Raw genomic sequence first — 23,486 nt, forward strand, 5'->3', positions numbered from 1 at the left:
CTACACCTGCCTTTCTGACAGGCTCAGCCTCTCTCCTTTGAGCCCTCTGCTTCCTGCACAGCTGACTTATGCCAGTGGGGCGGACTCCAGCTCCTGAGGAATAAAGAGGGTGCTTCTGTGTCCTGCCCTCATTCAGGGCAGGTCAGGAGGTTCTCGAGTCATATTTCTACCCTCTGTGCCTGAGTGCCCATGTGCCCCTCCGTTCTCCCTCTACTAGGATCCCTGAATGGTTTCTCTACCATGCCCCCAAATAACCATATAGAACTGTAGAACATTCAGCTGGAGGGGGCCTCTGAGAGCACCCAACCCAAACTATTTTATAGATGAGAAAGCTGAGGCCCAGAGACAGCAGCTGACATGCCCAGGGTCACACAGCAGTGAATGGTAGCCCTGGTGCTAAAATCAGGTCTTGACTCCTGGTCAGTGGTTCTTCCAGCTACATCAGACCAGCTGGCTGTGTCCTTCTTTCCTATTTCCTTCTCTTTCTGACTGTTTCTCTTCCTTTCGACTTTTCGACTGAAATATTTCCTTTTTTTCTCTCTGAAATGCCCTCTCTGTGTTAAGCGAGGTGGCTTGCATTTGGTGGTACCAAGGTGGTACTCAGACCCAAGACCTCAGTCCTGGCATGGTTTTCATCCGTCCTCGCCAAAGGTTTTTCTCCTTCCTGGTCCCTCATCCCCCAAGGACTGCCAGGGACCCTGTCCCCTCCTCTCCCCAAGCCAGCGTCTTCAGCTCCTATTTCTCCTTCCAAGTACCCAGGAGGCAGATGAGAACCCTCAAGGAATTTTCTTCTTTCTCTAACCTTAGTTTCCTGGTCTCTAAAATGGAGCGAGGGTCTCTGCAGGGGAACTATGGGGATTTGTGTATGTGTGTGCATGCAGGTGTGTATGTGTGTGCACCTCTTGTGTCTCCCAGCAGCTCCTGGGGGTAATGGGAAAGTTAATTAGTGCCAGGATGAAAGGTGCTATGGGGTAATTGCAGGTAATATCAGGACAGCCGGGAGGGTGGGGCTAAAGGCCCTCAGACCTCCTGGAGGTGGTGGGCAGCCCATAGCCCCACTCCTGAAAACAGATCAGATACCTGGAGAGGAGTGGGGGAAGGGGGCATTCTGAGTGAAGGGTCTTTGTCTTTACAGGGAAGTGCTTGTTAGTTGCTAAGGAACTGGGTTGTCTTTCCTGATCCAAGCCACCCAGTTTTTTGCTGAGCTTGGGTGGAGCATGCCGGGCTGGGGCTAGAGGCTCCCTTGGCAGGTGGCCCTTTCTCTGGGGCTGCTGACACTCGGATGGGTCTCTTGGGAAGGACTCTTGTCTGGGGAGGGTGAGTGCTCCCATTACCCTCGGCCTCACTGCTTGCTCCAGCCGAGCTGGGGAGCAGAGCAGGTGAGGTGCAGGCAGGGAAGGAGAGGAAAACACACACGTACTGAACAGCCTGCACACCAGGCACTGTGCCGGGTGCCTTCCATGCCATCTCATTTAACCGTTGCAACAGATCTTTAAGGAAGGCACTTATTTACATTTTCCCCCCCATTATGCTGTTTTGTTTTTGCAGTTGAAACACAGGTCCAGAACAGTTGAGTAAGTTGCCTGCAGTCAAAGAGCTATCAAGTGGTAGAGACTCTGTGATCTTAGGTGTGCTAAGTAAGAAAAGTTGTGCTTTTTAAATTTTACCACCTCTTGGGGCTTCCCTGGTGGTGCAGTGGTTAAGAATCTGCCTGTCAATGCAGGGGACACGGGTTTGATCCCTGGTCCGGAAGGATCCCACATGCCGTGGAGCAACTAAGCCCCTGTGCCACAACTACTGAAGCCCGCACGCCTAGAGCCCGTGCTCTGCAACAAAGAGTAGCCCCCTGCTCGCCGCAAGTAGAGAAAGCCCGCAGGCAGCAATGAAGACCCAATGCAGCCAAAAATAAATAAATTAATTAAATAAATTAAAAAAAAATCTTACCACCTCGTGCATCTAGCCAGCTTTCTTCTTATCCCATGGGCGCTCAGGCCTAACACTTGAACCCACCATCACCATCATCATCACCATCACCACCATCATCATCATCACCATCACCATCATCACCATCACCATCATCACCACCACCATCATCATCATCACCATCACCACCACCATCACCATCATCTCCACCACCACCACCATCACCATCTTTATCACCATCACCACCACCACCATCATCACCAGGAAGTCTTCCTATATATCCTTTTCCATCTCTTTTTTTAGCAATTATTACACAGGCAAGGTTCTGGGAGGGAGAGGGGGGATTCAAAGGATTGAGGGTGGTAAACTGTTGGGGTATTTGCCTTGAGCAGGTTGAGTTGGGTGGTAATGGCCTTGAGCTGGGCCAGGCCACTGCTGTGAGTGTCCAGGAGCTGGCCCTCCCCACAAATCATACTTGGTCTAGAATAGCTGAAGCTGGGTTCAGGGAAGACACGTGGGGGAGACTCCCTTTAAGTTCTTTTGGAACCTCCAGCCTTCCTTCTTGGCCTACCTGGCTTCTGAATAAATAGAAGGTCTGGCCTTTATTTTATGTAACCCGGAGAGTAAAATTAGAGTACCCTTTACCTGTGAGTACTGAGAGAGGGAAGGCTTGAGTTAACTCCAGATTCTACCATTACTAGTTACAGAACAGGGATAAGGTTCTTATCTTATCTTCAGATTAACTTATCGGAATGTCAGTTTCCTCATCTATAAGATGAGAATCATGACACCTACATTATTCGACGGTTGTGACGATCGGATGGGAGGATATGTATGAAGGGCCCGGTAGGCGGTAAAGCTGGGCAGGAAGGCACTAACTGAGATGCCACATGTCAGGCATTTGGCACGGTGCCTGGTGTGCAGGTAGCACTCAACAAATGGTATGTGACAATGATGATGATGATGATAATTCTATCAATTCTCTTCATCCCTGTAAAGGGCTCACTGACACTCCCTTTTTTAGCTGCTTTGTTAGCAGTCTCGAAGCAATCTACATGCTCATTTTGTTTCCTCCTGGAGGAGGCAGTGAAAGAAAAGGGGCACGAGGCCCAAAGCCTTCTGCAGGCAGACAGCTGACTCAGGGGGCCTTCCCCAAGGTCTCCTGGCCTCCAGGCTTCCCCTCCCGGCCACGGGGAGCTCCTTCTCTGTGGCTTCCAGGGACGTCTGACAGGGCTGGCTTCAGCCTAGAGCCCGGGCTAGTTTTGTTCTTTTTTCAAGTTTGGAGGCCAGGAGGGTGGGGGTCTCTCTGGCAGCTGAACTAAAAGCCCAAAACACCAGGGGAAAAGAAAGGAAGGAGGGGGGGAGAGGGAAGGAAAGCAAGCCGATAATTTCCTCGAAGGATAAACATCCGATTTTTTTTCCTCACCCAAAATAAACATGCTAGCCACAAGGAATTAAAAGCAGAAGAGAGGAGGATGTGTCTCGATTTGGGGCTGCTCTAGGAAGCTGACCTGCTATTTATGCTGGCCTTGGGCACCGACCGGAGCTGCCAATTACACTCCGGGCCCGGTGGGGTGGGTGCTGCGGGGAGAAGGGCCCAGAGAGAGGGAGGTTCACACACACTCAGAGAGTCCCTTCCAGGGCTGCCTTCCATGACACTGCAAAGGGACACTTCCTTTGCTTCTTCTTGTAGCTCTGCCGACAAGCCTGCCTGGTGGCGTAGAAGGGAGTAGGGAGTTCCTGCTGCCTGGACTGGTGTCAAAGACCCTTCTATAGCACAAGAACTTGCTGTCCATCACCTGGGCGGGGAGCTGAATCTATCGGTGTGGGGCAGTAGCGGGGCGGCTGCACCATCCAATCCCCTCCCATCACAAACTCCATCTCCCACCTCCTGGTGTTCTTCAGATGCCCGTCACTAAAATCTTCCCACTAGTCAAGAGTGTGCTGGGCTGGGCTGAGGGGTTGGCCTGGGCCCCTTGCCTTCCAGCTAATGCGGGGCATGCCTCTAGGAAGGTAATAACCCTGGGCCCAGGTGCGTCCTGCCCCTTTCATCTGGGGATCTCAGGCACTTTGCATGCATGAGTCACCCATCTTGCTGTTTTCTAGCCAAGGAGGTGGGGAGTAATTAACTCTCGGAGGGAAACTGAGCAGAGGGGCTCGTTGAGGGGGTAGGGGTGGGGCTGAGGGGACTGGAGTTGAGGGTAGGGGAGTTTAGCCTATGAATGAGACCATAGCAGAGAGGTGCCTCCAAGGGGGTTTTGGGTGGGAAAGCCAAGAGACCTTCAGAGAACGTCCAGGGGCAGTCAAGACGCTGAAAATCCCTTCCTTGCAGACACCAAGGTGTTTCTTCACAGCTTTCTAAAAGCATAAATCAGATAACGCCCCCTCTCCCCTCCAGTCTACTTATTCCACGATTCCCCAGCGCTTTCAGGGTGGAGTCCAAAACGTGAACATGGCTCCAAGGCCTGGCTTGTTCTGGTCTTTGTCTATCTGTCCAGGTGGCCATGATTTTGGCCTTTCATTGCCCCCATCAGCCACGGGGGCTTGGAGGTGTCATTTCTCCTCTTTGTCCCCTGTCCCCACTCATCATTAACCCCTACCCCACTTCTCAGCCTTGAAGTTAAACATCACTTCCTCAGGAAGAAGAGAGCTTTTGTTTTTTAAGTCAGCAGGCAGCTTTCTTTTATTTATTTTTATTTTTTATTTATTTATTTTTGACTGCCCTGGGTCTTCGTTGCTGCGTGCGGGCTTTCTCTAGTTGTGGCGAGCGGGCTTCTCATTGCTGTGGCTTCTCTTGTTGTGGAGCACGGGCTCTAGGCGCAGGAGCTTCAGTAGTTGTGGCTCGCGGGCTCTAGAGCACAGGCTCAGTAGTTGTGGTGCACGGGCTTAGTTGCTCCGCGGCATGTGGGATCTTCCCAGACCAGGGCTCGAACGCGTGTCCCCTGTATTGGCAGGTGGATTCTTAACCCCTGAGCCACCAGGGAAGTCCAAGAAGAGGGCTTTTTGAGCCTTTACCACCCCCCACCCCCCATCACAAAGCTCGTCGCCTTTACATCTTAGAACACTTGCCACATTTGCTGGAATTTGCTTGTGGTCATCTGATAAAGTTTGCCCTCCTGTAGTAGTCTGGAAGCTCCAAGAAGCAAGCCTCCTGTTGGGCCTGCCCTGGTCATACATGTCACCCCAGCACCTGGCAGGCGGTCAGGCACATACCAGGTGCTGACGATGTTTGTTAAATGAATGTCAGAGCTAGAAAGGACCATGGTGATAAACCAACCACCCCCTGCCTCTTCTTCCTCAATTTCACACCTGAGGAAGCAGAATTTTAGAGAGGATAAGTGACTTGCTCAAGGTCACACGGTGCTTCAGTGATCATTCAGGGCTAGAGATCCCCCCCGCCCGCCTGTCCATCCTTCCCACCCCCCTTCGCCCCACCACCACTTGCATTTACAGGAATGCCCCAGGCCCCAGTGCTGAACATCAATTGATTTCCTCCTCTTGGTTTTAGAGGGAGGACAGGTTTGGAAACAGAACATCCAACCATTAAGCCCTGGATGATTTTTTTTTTTTTATTCGGAAGAGAAAGGGTCTCATACCCGGAGTGGGTTCCATACACAGACCACGGGTGGTGAGTACCATACACACACCTGCAACGTGAAGCCTGAGGTCTGGTGGGCAGTTATCTCGGTTCAGGTTTGTCCTTGGGCTCACTGCTTCCTCCCGGAGCCTGGTGATGTAGCATGTCCTGGTAATTCTGGGTCACGAACTGGGTGCTGGCTTCAGGTTCGCCCAGGTGGAAGCGGCTCAGAAATCTGTCCATATTCCAAGAGCCTGGAAGGATAAACAGACCACAGGGAAGTAGTGAGAGAGAACCGTGGACTTCAGAGCTGGAAGGGGCCTGAGAGGGAGGCCAGCTGTGGGGAGCGGAGAGAGGAGGAGGCGGCCGTGGTCACTGGTCTGAGGGGTGCCCTCTGGCTCCTGGCTGCAGGGGCAGTCTCTGGATGTTAGCAGCGTCTGGGAAGGACGCTTCCTGGAGGACAACGGGGATGGCCTTTGGTCGGTTTCTCCAGGACTTTATTTGGCAGAACTCTGCCTTCTCACTCGTACGCAGACAGGAAATGCCCAGTCAGGTTGGCTGCCCATTTTCTCCACCCACCCCTCTTTTCCTGCAGGATCTCCTGACTGAGGCCTGAATGCTTCTTTTCTTCATACCTGGTCAGCCCAGTTGCCGGGGCTGAGCTTGGCAGAAGCGTCTATGCTGTTCTTCCAATCTCCTCCCCAGAAGCCCGGCTACCTACCCCGGAGTCCCAGGAGACCTCGTGCAACAGGGTTCCTTCCCTGGCTGTGGCAGAGGTGAGAGGCAGGGCATAGGGCCAGGCTGCTTCTCCCTGCCTTGAAGACCTGGATCCCGGAGGGGAGCGGAGTGTGGGCGAGACATTCCCGGCCCGGACCCTGGGGAAGTCCATTGGGTGCCCAGGTCAGAGGGGGCCTCCCCAGGGGGAGAGAACACAGGGGCACAGGGGGAGGTGCAGCTTCTGGGACAAGTGTGAACAGACCTAGCAGCAGGGCAAGGAGAGCGAGGCCCCAGGCAAGGGGGAGAGGCTGAGGGAGGTGGTCAGAGGCATATTCCCATGCTCTTGTTTCCCAAACCCTGGGCCTCAGGCACCCTCGGTGGATGGTTGCCAGATAAAATACAGGTTGCCCAGTTCAACTTGAATTTCAGAGGCGCAACGAATACTCTGTTAGTGTAAGTATGTCCCACATATTGCCTGGGCCATACTTATACTAGCAAATTGAATTGGACATCCTGTATTTATTTATTTATTTATCACCATCACTGCCCGCCCCCTGGGTTTTTTTCCCCCTAAAATCTAGCAGCCTTCCCTGGCTGGAGGCAGTACTAGGGGTAGAGCCTGCCTGGAGTAGGGCTAGACAGTGGCTGATATAGCCTGAACCAATGGAGAACAGTAATCTCTAACACACGGAGAGCAGGAAGTGAGGGGCTGGCAGCCTAGATTCCTCCCTGAGCCGCCCCTTTACCCACCTGTGGTCCTTGGTCTACACCCACCTCCATTTTTAGCAATGAAGAAGGCGAGTCCCCTCTACCTGCCACCCCCCCACCCCCCCAGCTGTTTGCATTTCAAAGATGGTCTCAAGGAGAGGACAATTTTTAAACCAAAGAAACAAAACAGTGATAATAATAATAGCAATAACACTGATGTAGTTCTTCCTACGTGCCAGGCACAGTTCTAGGAAATCCACACATATTCACTTAATCCTCACAAGGGGAGACTATATTTCTTCCTAGTGCACAGACGGGATGGTGGTGCTGAGGGTGCCTGAGGCCCAGGGTTTGGGAAACCAGACCAGGTTCCGGTGTGGAAGCTTCTCAGGGGCACGGATGGGGGAGAGGACCTCTACGGGTATCCCTCAGGTCTTATCTGGCTGTAATTGTGAATGTGGTTGTGCATTCAAATTGGGCCTTTGAGGGCCTAGAAGATAGGTGCTTCGGGAGTTCTCTTGGGGGAAGGGCTGCATGGGATGGGCTGCTGCTGGGCTGTAGGACCCAATGCTGGGGATTTTCCACTAGGGTGGGACGGAGGGAGGGAGGGAGAAAGGAGGGAGCAGGTACTCGCCTGGCTGTGGCCTTTGCACCCAGGGCACCCAGCGGGCTGGAAAAGAATTGTAGTAACACGACCCTGAGAAAGTGTGTGTGTGTGTGTGTGTGTGTGTGTGTGTGTGTGTGTGTGCGGACGTGTGTGCGTGCTTGTATATATGCGTGTGTGCCTGCATGCCAGGGAAAAGGTCATGGGTGAACTGGTGCATGGCGGGCACGGGGACAAGGGGGCCTTCCCCACGGAGCAGGGCAGGAAGGAACCTGGTGGCAGGGAGGGAATTGAAACTCATCACGAGATCAGAGCAAGTTGACGGAAAGAAATCCCCTGCACCCAGGGAGACCTCGCTCCCCTCTCCCAGCAGTCTGCTCTCTTGATTGAGCTAGGAGTGCCCGGGGGCGGGGGGGCCTTGCAGTTCCTTCCGGGTCCCATTTCCAACAACGCTGGGGTCCTTGGGCTTATTGGGCAGCCCCACAAACCCGCCCCATCGCTCAGGAGAGGGGGCCCAAGTGCCGCCTGGCTGCTAGCCTCTGCGGCCTCCTCCCCTGGCTTGGCTGTGACTCCTTGCACCTCCGTTTCCTGCCACAGAGGGCAAGAGGAACTGACCCTGTGCAAGTTCTAGAAGGAAGAGGGGTGAGTCAGGCCCTCAGGGCTGTGTGGGGAGAGATGAGGAGTTTGGAGGCTGTGGCTTTTGCGGTCACCGCTTTCTGTGGAAAGCCCCATCCTGTATGGCACTGCTCGGGTCCCTGAGCCGCAGGGGGCTGCTGCCATGCAGGAAGAGGGCGGCACTGCTGCCTGTGCTCGGGCCACTCCCCTTGTACCCTCGACCCACCCTGGATGGGCTCTTCCTGGGATGAGGGCAGGGGTGGTGAATACACTTCAAAGGCCTCTGTGGCAGGAGGCCTCTGGCCACAGGGAGGAAGGAGGAGGGTGTCTCCTGAGCCAGTGGCTGGAACACAGAGGCCTGGGCTCTTCAGGGCGGGGTTACCGCATATGATGTGCAGGTGGGTCCCTGCACAACCCTAGGGGGTGCTGCTTCCATCCAGCTAAACCATACGCAGAGGCCATTTGCTCACTTACTGGTCGGTACTGATGGGGAAGATGTTAGAGGTTAGAGATGTTCCAGACCTGGGCCCGGAGGCGGGGAGCAGGGAAAGTTAGGTCACCTCATCTAAAGCCGTGGGGAGGGGGTATTCTGAGCCTGATCTCTACGAGACACTGGGAGGGGGTGAATGACCCCTGTCATCAACAACTGGGAGGGGGGCTTCATAGAGACTCATCCTCTGAGTTTGAGTCCTGGGGACTGCAAGGCTGGAATGTTCAGGAATGGCCCTGGGGCAGCTCCTGAACAGTTCATCTCTTCACCCCCGGCCTCCCAGATCTGTGGGGCTGGCTTACCACTGCTTGGGAGGGGCTCATCACATGGGCTAGACCAACCCCATCGGGCCTATCAGGGTTAAGAGGCATCCAAGAGACTGAGAAGGGGATGCTACACCCAGTCTAGCAACCCTCAGCCACCCCAGGATTCGGGAGAGCTGGGTAGACAGCACCAGAGCTAGAATTCAGAAGCTCTGAGCTGGAGGGAAATCTCAGACCCTGGGATCCAGGCCCCCCAACACTGACAGCTGCTTCCGGGGTCTGCCAGGCATGGGGAAGGGTGGCTTTATCCAGGCGCCACTCCTGCCCGCTACGAGTTTATAATATAGGACAGTTAACAATGGACTAATAAGAAGCTAGGCCTTCGCAGGGTGGCCTCAGCCAGCAGCACAGCGAGCAGCCCTGGCAGACGAGGTCCTAACCCAGCAGTGGTCCTGGAGTCTCTCCAGCAGTCCCGCTCTTAAGACTTCCAACAGCACAGGACAGCGTTCCCTCGTGTCCTTGCTCCCACCTGACTTGTCATCTGGTCCTTGGTGGGCCCTCAAGCGTCCCCCTCTCGCTGGGAGGGAGGCCCCCATTTGGGTGGGCTGGGAACAAGGGGTGGGGTTCTAAGCCTTCGGATGGGCCCCCTCAGCCTCTGCTGGGACTCACGGTGCCCTGCACCTGGCCTGGAGCCGCCCTGTCACCCCAGGCCGGGAGTTGTGTCTAACCAAGGCAGCCACGCTCTTCCCTGGCCTCCCCCTGGCCTCCCCCTGCCCTCCCCCAGCCCTCCCCCTGTGCAGGGACACAAGTGCTTCCTGGCAGGGGACAGTGGCCCTGAAGAAAAGATAAAAATTGAACAGCAGCCTAATAAGCGTCGCACTGAGCGCCCGGCTCAGGTCTGTAATTTGTCCGGCGCTTCGTGGGGCTGGCTGCGGCGATGGGAGTGCTGATGCCTTTCTGCTGATATTAATGATGTCCTGGTGGTGGTGCGCGGGAGGCCCGAGCCTTTTATTTTTTGTGCCATTAAATGACATCCAGAGACTTCCACTCAGGAGCTGAAAAGCCCTGGTTCCATCACATCCAATTACTTCTGGAGAATATTTGCTGAGGGGCTGATCCCGCTGGCTTGAGAGGCTTGGGGCTGAGGGGACCACTTTGACTTTGGTGGGAGTGAGGTTGGTGGGGGATGCCAGGGGGATTTTCCAAGGTGGAGGGGTTACCCCCGGCTCCTCTGGAGAGGAGAACCCAGGAGAGCTGGAGAGCGGAAGTGCAATTCCTAACTATCCAGTAAGTGGATCACCCAGGCCTCCTCCCTCCGCCCTGTGGCTGGGGGCAGGGGTGGGGAAGGGAGCGAGAAGAGCGGAGACTCACAACGGTCCATTTAGCCCCCAGTTATCAATTCCAGCATTTGGTGGTGGTGATGGCTGGCTGGAGTTGCAGGTGAAATTTGGGGATTTTCTGTGGTTTCCCGATGATCTGTTCAATACGGATTTGGGCAGTTGATGTTGGGCTCGACTGGGGCATGTTCTGGAAGAGGGCTGCCTGGGGCCTGTGGAGATGGCAGGCGGCTCCTAGCCAGGGTGCCTGTCTGACCGCTGCCCCCATCTGGGCCGCTGCCAGGCCCCCAGTCCTACCCGCTCTGCCAGGTGGGTGGGGCCCTTCAGAGGCAGAAGAAGGCTGCCTGACACAAGCCCACACGGTGACTCAGGGGCTGGGCCCCGGGGGCTCCTGGGCCCTGGCCAGGTGAACCACCATGGGAGGTCATGGGGGGCGGGAGAGGGGCTGTTTGGCAGTGGGCTGCGTGTGTTTGTGTCTGTGTGTGTTGTGTGCGTTTGGGTTGGGCTGGTCTCCAAGCGGGGCCCCCTTCCCGCTGCCTGGCCTGCACTGTATCTCCCCTCACTGCCCCCAGGCCTGGTGGATTTCTCCCAGCCTCGGTCCCTCCGCGTGATGCCTCCTACTGTTGACGCTGCTTGGAGCTCGGCTGCCTTCATGCCCTCGGCCCGTGCTTTCAAACATTTCCCCACGGCGCCCCTTATCTCAATCACCCACGGTGCCCCGCAGGCCTTTAGATGCCACAAGAAGGACTTCAACCCCACTGCATGGCAAGTCTCCGCCTGTCCCTCCTCTCTGACCCCTGTGGGTGGGTGGCTCGCCCAGAAGCTGTTCAGTTCAGCTGCCTGTGGTGCTGGGGGGCAGATTCTCGCTGCCTGGTCTGGAGCCCAGGGATCCTTCTCTGCCCACCCCCCGCCCCATCCCATTCTGCCAGGAGCAGTCCCTCTGCAGGTCCCCGAGGCCAGCCTATGGAGGCGGGACCGAGCCTGGCGTGGCCTGTTAGCTCCCCTGGCTCTGTGGCACGGTTCTGGGCTCACTCACGGCCTTGGAGAGGCTTCTGGATTGAGCTGTGGCACGGAGGGGATTCCCCTGGCTCACCCTTGAGGAGCGTGACGCGGGCTCGTGACCCCCCTGGGCGAGGCGCTGAGGTGAGGCATGGCACAGGCCACAGCTCCCGGGACTCGTGGCCCCCATGCGGCTCTGGGCCACAGCCCTCCTCCAGGGGAGGGGTGTGTGGGTGCATCGCCGAGGCCACCCAAGGCAGCGGAACGGCTTTGCTCCCTCTCCGTCCCCACACCAGGGCCCAGAGGTCTGGTGGTCGGGGTTGGGGGAGAGGGATTGTGGGTGAATGGCTGCAAAGAGCCTTGCCCCGGAAAGCAGAAGGAAGTGAACTTGCTATTAACTGCAGACCCTCGGTCAGCCAAGCCACTCACTGTTCTGGGCTCCGGTCTCCTCCTTTGCCCTGGGGAACAGTGGCCGCTGTGCTGCCCACCCCATACAGTCGGGCAAGGGGCAGGTCCAGGAGGGACAGGGCAGGCTGGCGGAGAGGCTGGGCGTGCGCGGCCCCGCTGGCTCGGCGTTGGGACAGGGAGGGTGTGGACCCTGAAATCGTCATTTGCGGGCACGGTGCTCACAGAAGCGGCTGCCTATGCAGGTGTTAAAGGAACTTGACCGTGAGGTGTGTTTGTGAATGTGGGGTGTGAGAATATGCAGATCTGTGTGTGTGTGTTTGAATGGGCACACGTGGGTGTGTCCCCTATACAAACACTCATTGATTCAAAGTCCACAGTGGGGACTTCCCTGGCGGTTCAGTGGTTAAGACATCGCCTTCTAGTGCAGGGGGTGCAGGTTCGATCCCTGGTCGGGGAGCTAAGATCCCACATGCCTCGGGGCCAAAAAACCAGAAAACAAAACAGAAGCAATATTGTAACAAATTCAATAAAGACTTTAAAAATGGTCCGCATCAAAAAAATCTTAAAAAAAAATAAAGTCCACAGTGGGCTGAGCCCAGAAACAGGTGGCAAAAAAGGGAACGTAAGACCAGAGGTGAGCTCGGGGACTTCCCTGGTGGTCCAGTGGTAAAGAATCCACCTTCCAGGGCAGGGGACGCGGGTTCGATCCCTGGTCAGGGAGCCCGCGTGCCACAACTAGAGAGAAGCCCCCGCGCCGCAACGAAGAGCCTACGTGCCGCAATGAAAGAGTCCACGTGCCACAACTAACACTCGACACAGCCAAAAAAATAAAAATAAATACTAAAAAACAACAAGAGAAAAGATAGAGGTGAGCTCTTCCCTCAAGGAATCTCTCTAGTCTCATGGTGGAAGCGGGAACCAGGCAAGAGAAAAATGTAAAGAAATACAGAAGAGAGAAAAGCAGGTGACTGAGGGCGTACAACAGGGTGTTTTGTGAGCCTGTGAGAGGAGCAGGAGATGGCAGGGTAGGGTCACCGACTAAGAGAAGGTGGCCCTGTGGCGTAGTTTTGAAAGGCGCCACGGACTGGTGTCCTGAAGGTGGGAAGGTGGTCCCGGTTTGGGGGAAGGGGGAAAACGTTCTTCCCCGGGTCGGCCGGCAGAAGCAAATCAACTGTTAAGTGAGAAGGTGGGCAGGTTGACGTGAATGAAGAAACAGGAGTCAGTGGGCATCCTGGCAGCCTGTGGTCCAGAAGGGTGTGAACCAACGCAGTGAGTGTGGGCCCTCTTCAGACATGGCCCCTCAAAGCATTCGGCTGGTTCCTCTAGAACCTGGAAGTCTGGAGGACAAATCCAAGGCTGCTGTGAGGAAGATGTGTAGAGAAACCATCGTGAATCCCAGATGAGCCCAGAGGCCTGATTCTAGGCTTTGGGTGTGGAGGGTGCGAGTCGGGGGATTGGGTGTGGGGGAGGGGAGTTAACTTGGAGGTCGAGGGTGCAAGTCCAGTGTATTACAGGCCCGAGATAATGCCACAGCTCCAAATTTGGGAAGGTGAAGTGTCGCCTTTGGGACAAATAGTGAAACTGGGCCAGCCCTTGTCAGAGGGCACCAGTTCAGGTTCTGTCGGCTTCAGTGTTCTCCCCCATTCGGGATGTGGTCATGCTTAAGCTATGTGACTATCTCCCTCCACTCTCTCTGTGAGCTCCTAGTATCTGCAGAGCTACACCAGGTGACTCGATACATCCATGGCAGCAGGGATATATTTCTGAACCCATAGCACCTAGAATGGGGCCTCACACATACTTGACACTTAGCGTCATCTGAATGAACGCAGAGGGCATTGGTGAAGCATGCCAAGCGCGGTGGGGAAAACGGCATGGGGAGGAAGGAGCTGTGGATTTGAAAGGCAGGATTTTATAAACTAGGAGCAAGGTAGCTCCAAATCTGCTTCCAAGGTCCCTGCTGCGGTCCCAGTGGCCCCGTATCTGATCGAAGACCTCTACTCAAAAGCGTGTGGGGTTGGTAGGGTGAGTCACACCCTGATTCGTCTGGCAGAACTCGAAGGTGGGAGAGTTCGGTGAGCTGGGAGCAAATCTGTTCAGGGTCATTCACTGGTAGACCAAGTAGTCCAACTCCTAGTCTTGATGATGGAGAAATTGAGGCCCAGAGATGTGAGGTGGCTTGTCCAAGGTCACATGGTGAGAGTTTGAATGTCAAGATCTTCCATTTGCTGACCCCTTGTATGTCATCCTGGGGTCACAGAACAAAGAGGAATCCTGGAGAGGGTTTCAGTTCCCGGTTCTGAGGAATTCCACCTCCCCCACCCCGACCCCCAACACAGTCATACAAGTTCATTGAGAATAATCTCATGCTCCCTTCTCATCCTAAACTGGTCATACACGACTAAGTCCCAGAGAGAGAGGCAACCCCACAGGACTGGGTGAAGCTAACCACCCTCCATGGGTGCCCTTCTAGCTGGGCTCCTGCATACTGACCTCTCGCCTGCAACCTCCGGACGTTGTTCCTGCTCGTTCATCCAGGAGTCACCTAACCAAGGCTGGCTATGGCACGCATACCCTGGGACTCCCCACCTCCCTCCATGGAAAGAAAACTAGATCAGGGCTTTCCTGGTGGCGCAGTGGTTGAGAGTCCACCTACCGATGCAGGGGACACGGGTCCGTGACCCGGTCCGGGAAGATCCCACATGCCGCGGAGCGGCTGGGCCCGTGAGCCATGGCCGCTGAGCCTGCGTGTCCGGAGCCTGTGCTCCGCAACAGGAGGGGCCACAACAGTGAGAGGCCCGTGTACCGCAAAAAAAAAAAAAAAAAAAAAGAAAACTAGGTCAAAGTAAGCCCCAGGGTCCACATTTCTTTTCAGGGCTCCTCATCCTGGCCTCCTGAGTGCTGGTCCAGCCTGGCGCAACTGGAGACCCCCCAGCACCATGCAGGTGCTTCAGAGACCGCCAAGGCCTTTGGAATTCCGCCACTGTGCATAGGCTGCTTCTGCTGTGACAGTCGCCCCTTGGGTTCATCCACACCGCACGTCTCTAGGCCTCTGGAGGCCTCCTGTCCTCTCGCTCTGGCCCATCCTGCCTACCACTCCAGCACCATCATCTCTAAAGAGTGGCTTTTGCATGTTACTTCTCCCGCGAGCAATCTCCAGCAGCTCTCCAGGGCACCCACCAAAGTCACAGTTGTGCCGAGCTTCTGAGATCCTCCACAGCCTTCTCCCACTTTCTCCTTTCATAACCATCACAGGGGGCCTCCTTCTCACTTTTTAAAACTATCTTTGCCTCTGCAGTTTCCCCAGCCCAGAGCTCCCTCTTTCCTTCACTCTCTTCCTGGCCCACGCCCGGCCTCCTCCAAGTAGCCTCAGGATCATATGGATTTGTAGATCATCTAGATCCAACCCCTCAGAGGAACCTGAGGCCCAGAGACATTAGCTGACTTGCTTAAAAGTCAAATCACTAGCTAGAGACTGGAAATCAACATATCGTCACCTTGCAGTAAAATACCTTTCACTCTTCCTGGCTGAAGAGGGTGTGTCATCCTGGAGGGAAAGGGATCCTGGGAAGGGACAGGACTGTCCCTAAGTCCACGTGATCTCCAGTTGTCCGTACAGCCAGAAACACAATTAAGTGCTTAATCATTATTTAAGTGTTTCCAAAGGAGATTGTAAGCCCCTTGAAGGCAGGGAGCTTTCCCTGTGCCCTGGATTGTGTTCTCTCCAAAGCCCTTAGTATGGGGTGCGTGGAGGGTGTCACATGGTATGGCTGGAACCCCGGCCAGAGCTTTCATCCGTGAGAATAATTTTATCATCTCCATTTCTGGCAGCAAATGAAACAGCGTGGAAGCCAAAGGGACTCTGCCCGGGGTCAAGTCCGGTTCCTAAGTTTTCACGTAGATGGAAGGGGGGTGGCCATGGGCGGGCACGACAAACTGTAGTTTGGGCGAAGATCCACGGGGACTAATAATGAGTTTCAGGCCCGATGGGTTTCCAGCTTCCCTGCCTGCTGTTGATATAGGAGAAGCACCCATGGCTCGGGACGAGCCATGGCAGGGGTGGAAAAGGTTTCTGGTGCACACACCCCTTTTCCTCCTCTGCCCCTTTCACTGCTCCTCCAGGCATCACCTAACGCTCCTTCCCCCTCCATCCCGCCCTCGGGGAGCACAAGGTCCTGTGGAGGCGCCTTCAGGGGACTGTTGTGACCCTGACATTTAACATGGTGATCGGAGGTACTGCCCTAGTTTATGCGACTCCCACACGTGTGGGGAAGCATCGTGGGCTGAGGTGTTAGTTTCCAGCCCCCCGAGATCACAGTGCTTGGACTGTCGGAAGGGGCTTCATGATGAGACGGGGACCCAGGGAACTGGAGAAATTGATCTTTGCCTGGGCAAGATACGTTTTTCTTTCCTTTCTCTCTTTGTATCCAGACTTGAAAGGGTGTCTTTGGCAGAGCTATTTAAACAGATTTACAGATTGGCAAGGTGCTGGGGGGCACCTGGGGAAAGGTTCGGCAGTGGAAATGTTGCACCAACTCCGCTTCTAGGGCAGTCCAGAGCCCCCTGTGATTGGTGGCCCCTGCTCAGCACATCTGAAGGGCTCCATGCTCCCCTCCTCTCCTCCGGGGCCTGGGGCAGTAGGCTTGTAACAGTACCTTCTCCGGCTTCCCAGTGGGTGGAGGTTGGTTAGGGTCACTGGGTAAGAGGAAATGGCTGATGACACCCACCCACCCTCCTGTCAGCCTGCGGGATGTGCCCTTTGTGCTCCCAAGTTGGCATTTGTGCATTCCGCATTCCCTTCCTTCCCTTATCTGCGGGGAGGGAGGTGGGGTGGGTCATAGAGTGCACAGGGATTACTACGTTTCCCACTTTCTTGAAGAGAAACCTAAGGCTCAGAGAGGGGACCCACACGGGGTCAGGTGAGTCACCTGTGGCATCGGCATTGCAGGAGCCAGGTGTCCTGGGCTCCACAGCTCCCCAGCTCTGGTGGTAGGAGGACCAAGGCCAAGCAGCCTGAGTTAGCCATTGGGAAGTATGGGAAATGGGTCCTCTGAAGAGTGCCGGGAGGGCTGTTCAGAGAAGCCAATGGAGGGGGCATGGCCGGGGAAGTTTTCACTCCACCACTGAGATGGCACAGAGCAATTAACGACCAATGAAGACAGACCGGCAGGGTGGCATTCCATGCCCTCTTGCCCAGATCAGACTCAACTATAGGGTACAATTACCTGCAGAAGTGGTATGGGGTAGCTGCCTGCACGTGCCATTTGAAACTACTGGGGGAGGGCTTCCCTGGTGGTGCAGTGGTTAAGAATCCGCCTGCCAATGCAGGGGACACGGGTTCGAGCCCTGGTCTGGTAAGATCCCACATGCCACAGAGCAGCTAGGTCCTCACGCCACAACTACTGAGCCCGCGTACCACAACTAGTGAAGCCTGTGCGCCTAGAGCCCGTGCTCCGCAACAAGAGGAGCCACCGCAATGAGAAACCCTCGCTCTGCAATGAAGAGTAGCCCCCGCTTGCGCAACTAGAGAAAGCCCGCTCGCAACAAGAAGACCCAATGCAACCAAAAATAAGTTAAGTAATTTAAAAAAAAAAAAAAGAAACTACTGGGGGAGATGCTTCTCTCTTAGGCTCCAGTTACTCCCTTTAGGACTCTGCCTTATAGATCCACCCACCCCGCTGAAGCCACCATCTAGGACGATGGAACTTGCTTCTAGGGGGAGACCATATCTGATGCCAACATCTCTTTGAAGACACTCATCCTCGTTTATTCTCAAGAAACACCACCCTTTGACTCCACCTCCAAGGCTCATGGGTATGGTCAAGGTCCTGACTTCCCCATGAATGCACGAAGCATTCACTTCCACCCCAGAATTCATCCTGGCTTTGAAGGATGGGAAGGCCTTACCTCGAGTTTTGTTTTCTTTAGGAAGGAGAGAGATGGTCTTTCCTTCCTGAAGGTAGACGAAGAACTGGTAGCGATGGAAGCCACTTTGTGCTGGTGGGGAAGGAGGCTGGTAGGCTGTGGGTAGAAAAAATGAGAGAGCACCCTCATGGGTATCCAGGGTATCCAGAAAAATGGAGCCCACCGCTCCGCATCCCACCGTACCCAGGGGTTCCTGGCTATTCTGGGCAGGGGGAAAGAGAATCATTCTTGGTCCTTTTCATGGACCCCTCCTGGGGTCCCACCCACTGCAAACCACTAGGATTTATCTTTGGCAGGATCTCATCTTCAGCAACTTCATTTAAGAAGCACATTATCTGGGGTGGCGGGAGGAGGAAGTGTGGGCTGGTTGAAGGTCTTAGGTGCTGGCCGGGCTCTTGGGCCTTTCTGGGCCAGCGGGTGTTGGCGTTGTCCTCTTTTTGCTTTAGTCTGTCCTGATGGATGTCCTCCCTCAAGAGAAACTCATCTTCCTCTGCGAGTGTTTTTGGCAGGGGATTTTTATTTATTTTTTCAGCATTTCCTTATGAACTCAATCCCCAAAGAAGCCAATTTCTTGGCTGGATCCGGAGGATCTGGAAGTGGTTACGGGGGTGGGTGGGACTCGGTTCAAAGGTTTGATCATGGAAGCTGTAGGATCTGGGTGCTCGGGGCACCGGGAGCTGACGCAGGCTCTTCCGGAGGAGAATGCCTATCTCCCTTCCTTTCGCTCTTTGTGCGGGAGGTACTCTTTTTCGGGGCGATGCGGGGTGGGGACATCTCTCATCCTTCCCCCAAGTCTATGCAGAGCCTTGGGGTTTTGCAGGCCGAGCGTGGGCCTCTTCCTCCACCGCCCCCCCCTCCGCTTTGCTCCCTTCATCTCCCTTTCCAAGGAGCCAAGCATCTTCCTGGGGGTGGGTGGGGATGAAGTGTTTGCAAGGAGAATGTTGGGGGGAGGGAGTACCGGTACACTGTGGCCCCCTCCCTCTCCTGATCGTTAGACAAGAAACACTTGCTGCTCAGAGCTGTGGTAGCGTTCCTCATGGTGCACTGCTGGCCACTGGGGCCTCCGGAGTGCCCACAGCCAGGGGAATTCCTGACTACTCATTTCTCCCTGGGTTTTTGCATTGCAGAGCTGATGTATGTGTGTGTGTGTGTGTGTGTGTGTGTGTGTGCGTGCACGCCCGCAGAATGAGAACAGCACAGGGTGTGCCAGGAGCCATGTGAATTTGTGTGAATTGGGGTCTCCGCTGGGGCGGGTGCAGGTGTTGGCGGAGCCGACGGGCATGGGAACTGAGGCTGTTTTGGAGGGTCTCTGTCAGCGTGTGTGTACATGTGGGTAAACTGATGCTTTTTTACAAACACTGCCAACCAGCGTGTGGTTCTCTGCAGCTGAGAATTTATCCTCGGGGGAGATAGAGACGCAACCCCGTCGTACTAGGGCTTTCCTGAAGAGGTCTCCCTCCAGAAGTAGGGATGAGGAGAAAGGGAAGGGGGACACACTTGCTGAGCCACGTCTCAGGACCAGGTCCTGGCTAAGTGCTTTCCCTGTGACATCTCCCTAATCTTCACCACAACTTGGTAAGGTGGGTGTCACGGCCATTTTCTGGATGAGGAAACTGAGGCTCTGAGAGGTGAGGTCAGGCCGACGGTCAGTGGTGGAGCTGGGCTTTGAATCCAGGCCCATCTGGTGCCCGAGTCTGCGTTGCTTTACAGAACCATGAGGCTCGGTTGGCTTTTCTTGCTCAACCCTTTGCCAGAGGCCAGCTCACCACCTGAGCATCCCCTTCAAGTTGAGTGGAGGGCATGCCCTTGCTGGCGGGATCCCAGGGGGAGGGGAGGTGGGGAGCTGATGGTGAGAATGGGGGTGGGAAGAGGAGGGCATCAGAGAAAAGGGAGGTCCACGCAGCCACTCGCAGCCACACGGTGGGACTGGGGCAGGGGAAAGAGAGCTACCTGCCAATCCCATGGAGTGGGGGGCGGTTCTAGTTCTGGGTTCTCTCCCAGCGGAGCCCTGCAGGTTACTGTGGGCTCCATTCCTTACTGGTTGTGTGACATGGGGCAGGTGCTTCTGTGCCTCAGTTTCCTTCTCTTTAAAATGGAGATATTGATGGCAGCGACCTTAAAAGGCAGTTGTGAAGATAAGATCAGAACGTCCAAGTAAACTATTGGCTGAGCGCTTTGCACACTGTGAAGCGTCCACATAAAGTTGTATCGCTGTGATTCTTGTGATCACCCTCACTGCCCTGGCTGGGGGGAAGGGGCGCTGGAGGGTCTTACTCACGTGATAACTCCTGGCCCTGAATCTTCCCTTTCTTCACGTCAGCGCCCTGAAAATAAGAGACAGGCACAGGCGAGGGTTACTCCTGGGGCAGCAGGAGGCCATGCCATCACACTTAGTCCAGGTGGGCCCTGCTGAGTTCTTTCTCTCGGAGGGAGTAGGCTGGAAGAGGAGGAAGCTGTCTGGCTGTCCTGGGGGATGCTGCCAGAACGGGCCGTGGGGTTTGGTATGGTACCTTGCGTGTCTGGGGAGAGAGGACAGGTGCAAACATTGCTGAGGGTGGCCTGGTGGCGAGGGATGGACCCCTGATCTCTGGAGAGCCTGACAGGACCCTTCCAGAAGGGCTGCCCCACTCTCACCATCTGTGCCCCCAGGCTGGGCTCAGGACGCACCTCTGGGGCCTGTGGGGTCTGGTGAGATCTAGGGCGGGGCTGACCATCCTCACTGCTTGCCCATCCTCTCGGGTTCTCTTTGGGGCCTTCAGAATACTTGGCCAACGGCTGCCTGAGCAGCCAGAAGGGCAAGGAAGGGCCGGAGGAGGCCGGACTCCCTGATTCGGAGGCAGCTACTTCCCCCAGCCTCGACCGGACTCAGCCCAGCACCCTGGGCCGGTGGGACAGCTTCAGTTTCCCTCTTTCTCTTCCTCCCCCTTCCCTCCCTTCTCCCCTCTGCTCAGTGTCTGTGGGATCATGAGGTGATCCCGGGGTGTGGGCGGGGGGACACGGGTGCTAATTACTGTTTGTGCAGGACCCAGAGATGCTCAGATGAAAGGCACTGGAGCTGGGGCCCTGGTTTTGTGCCACAGCTCAGGGTGCCATGCCAGGGAGTCCTGCGGCCCCTCGGTGTGGGGTTTCATAGCCTTAATGATGGTGATTAGCATGGCTCTTCACTGATTCTGCCAACACCTAAGTGTGCCCTGGCCACCTTTACACCGAGCCCTTGTGGTGCAGCCCCTGTTCCTTCCCCTCGAGAGAGGTGTTAAGGGTGGAGATGGGGGGCGATGGGGGTGGGGGAGCATGAGGTTTCTTCTCAGTTCTCTGTGGAGATTCTGAGTCACCTGTGTGACCCAAACCCTGGTGTGCTTGACTTTTTACCAAATGTAAGCCCCTCCCCCACCATTCTCCCCTTTAGGCTGCAGCCTGCCCTCCGGCTCTTCTCACTTTGGGCCTTTTTTTTTTTTTTTTTTTTTTGCGGTATGCGGGCCTCTCACTGTTGTGGCCTCTCCCGTTGCAGAGCACAGGCTCCAGACGCGCAGGCTCAGCGGCCATGGCTCACGGGCCCAGCCGCTCCGCGGCATGTGGGATCCTCCCGGACCGGGGCACGAACCCGTGTCCCCTGCATCGGCAGGCAGACTCTCAACCACTGCGCCACCAGGGAAGCCCCCTTCGGGCCTTTTTTTCCAGAACGTCCCTCTCCCCCAGGCTCCTCTGTGTCCATCTAGGTTACCTTTGGTCGGAGGAGGGGCAGGAGACTGCAGAAGGACGGACCCCCCCCCCACTTTGAGCCCCCCTCCCTCTGTTTCCTTCACATCCTTTGACATCCCTGCCCCTTCCCTCCCCCTGCTCAGGAGCATCCAGGAGCCCGTCAGACGCAGCAGAGCACGCTCCCTCTGCCTGGCCTTCCCAGCACAGCCCCCTTCCCCTCAGTATCAGGCCGGGGTGTGGCCAGGGGGCACTGGGGTGCCAGGACGGGGCGGGGGGGGGTGCGGAGGCCCCTCCCCTGGATACCCTTCTCTCCCAGGAGAGGCGGGGAGGGCCCTAGGCCTCGCAGCCACTCTCCCCAAATAGGTCTGTGAAGCCCAGCCCAGCCCGGCCGGGCCTCCTCTGCGCTCCCAGCCTCCCTCTCATTCCTTTCCAAGTCATCCCGGCCAGCGGTTTGTTTAAACAAAACAATAGCAACCTAAGCTGCCTGTTTCTTTTCAATTCCCCACAGGCTCAGGTCCCACCCAGAGTGATAAAGAGGCCTCTCTCCTGGTGTGAGCGCAGGGAGGGTTTGAGGGTGCGGATGGGCCCTGGGCCCCTGAGGTCAGAGCAGTGTGGAAAGTCTGATGGCAGCCTTGGTCAGGGTGGGGAGGCTCTCCGTCCCTCCCTTTCACTCGGGAGTCTTTTCTCCCCGACTGGGGCCAGCTTGGCAAAGACACACGCAAAGCCTTGGACTCGTCGGTAGAGCTGGCGGCCCTGCCTGCCTGCCTTCCCCTGCCCGCTGCCCCTGAGCTCAGCTGAGACAGCTGCCGCTGGGCCCCGAGCAGAGGGCACTGATGGCTTTGAGAGCCTTTAGGGTCTCTCCGGAGCGTGTCCCATGGACAGGTGCTGGTCCTTGCTGGAAGGAAGAGCACGGAGGGAAGGCTCTGGGGAAGGCCCAGGCCGTAGAAGGGCTCCCTGAGTGTGGTCAGCACGGCTGGTACGTACCCGCGTTGGGCTGAATATTGACGAAGCTCCCTCTGGGCCATAAATCTTCCCTCCTTGGTCTGTCCTTGGGGGCCTAAAATTTCTACCGCAGAATCAATACCTGGTGGGGGACTCAGGAAACTAAAGCCAAAGGGTGAGAAAGTTGAGTCCCCAAGGTCAGACGACTTGTCCAGAGACTTACGAGCAGTGAGTGGGAGAATCCCAGAATGTTCCAGGAGGAGGGGCCCCCAGGCCCTTCGACCTTGGACCTGCAGTGCTGACCTGTGCCTCTTCTAGGACATCATGACCATCCCATCCCTCCTCTAGGAGGCGTTCTGGGGGAGACCATTATTAACGTACACAGATATTACCCAGAGGTCTGGGGCTGCTGTGGAAGTGGCCTACCTTTCCCCTCACCCCATGTGAAAACGTGAGGTCTCCTAAAACATCTTCGTGGCTTGGTGTGTCGCATGTAGCCTGAAGTCACCTTAGAAAACTGGAAGCCTCTGGGGACGGGAGAGATTCAGGGACATTTTGAAGGCAAGAGGGGGAAATCTATCGTTCAGAGCACTTCCCAGGGGGACTGGGCTGAGGGAAGTGCCCTGAGGGTGGCTATGAGCCCAGCATTTGAGGACCAGACCCCATACCTGTCAAGTCTGAGCAGAGCAGAGCTTTAGCAGGAGAGCCTCAGGAGGGGAGGGGCTGCCTCACCTCCACCCCCTCCCCAGCCCCCAGGTAAGCTGCTCGTCTTGGGCACCAGGCACAGAAAAAACTTCCTTTCCCTTACTGTAGCTAAGACAGGTGGACGTCTTCAAAAGCAACTTGTCTAAATGCTGATTTAAAAAAGGAAATAATGACCTAAATGACAAACGGTATAAAAATAGTTGGATTTCTAATCCTCAAGACCACTGAGAAGCCCAGGATGGGTTTTTCAGGAATCAGGACAGAAGCACTGGAGGTGTTTGGTCAGTGTGTTTTGGGAGGATGTCCTGGGCCCTTCTAAGACACAGGGACTCGGTGGCCTTGGGAAAGCATCTCCTTTCCTTATCAGCATCCTCTGGAAATGGGGAGCCCGATACCCATCACCCTCTTAGCAAGGAGAGGGGAGGAAGGGGCACAAAATTGCCCAATCAGACCCTTAAATGCTCAGGATATAAGACAGTCTCTCCTTTTTCTTAGAAGTTGGTGCCCGATGTGTGCGTCCGTGTGTGCATCCGTGTATGTACACGTGCATGTGTGTGTCCAGGACTTCCTGGCA

At 55.7% G+C, this 23,486-nt stretch overlaps 1 protein-coding gene across 4 annotated transcripts in view; it reads right to left on the reverse strand.

Annotated features, from left to right (window-relative positions):
- Window positions 1-4,814: 4,814 nt before the first annotated feature.
- The window catches only part of PEBP4 (phosphatidylethanolamine binding protein 4), a 257,885-nt gene continuing 239,213 nt past the window's right edge, over window positions 4,815-23,486 (reverse strand). For 3 of the 4 annotated variants that reach the window (XM_032634900.1, XM_032634899.1, XM_032634901.1), the window contains exons 5-7: window positions 19,845-19,890; window positions 17,549-17,662; window positions 5,467-5,754 (exon numbers count right to left, since the gene is read on the reverse strand). In XM_032634900.1, coding sequence (XP_032490791.1) covers window positions 5,603-5,754; window positions 17,549-17,662; window positions 19,845-19,890 — 312 coding nt within the window. In that variant the 3' untranslated portion in view covers window positions 5,467-5,602. Of the gene's footprint in view, window positions 4,866-5,466; window positions 5,755-17,548; window positions 17,663-19,844; window positions 19,891-23,486 lie in introns of those variants that run through there. The other variant, XM_032634902.1, reaches the window with a different exon arrangement.

Source organism: Phocoena sinus, chromosome 6 (assembly GCF_008692025.1).
Source record: "Phocoena sinus isolate mPhoSin1 chromosome 6, mPhoSin1.pri, whole genome shotgun sequence".
In the NCBI taxonomy this organism is placed as follows: domain Eukaryota; kingdom Metazoa; phylum Chordata; class Mammalia; order Artiodactyla; family Phocoenidae; genus Phocoena; species Phocoena sinus.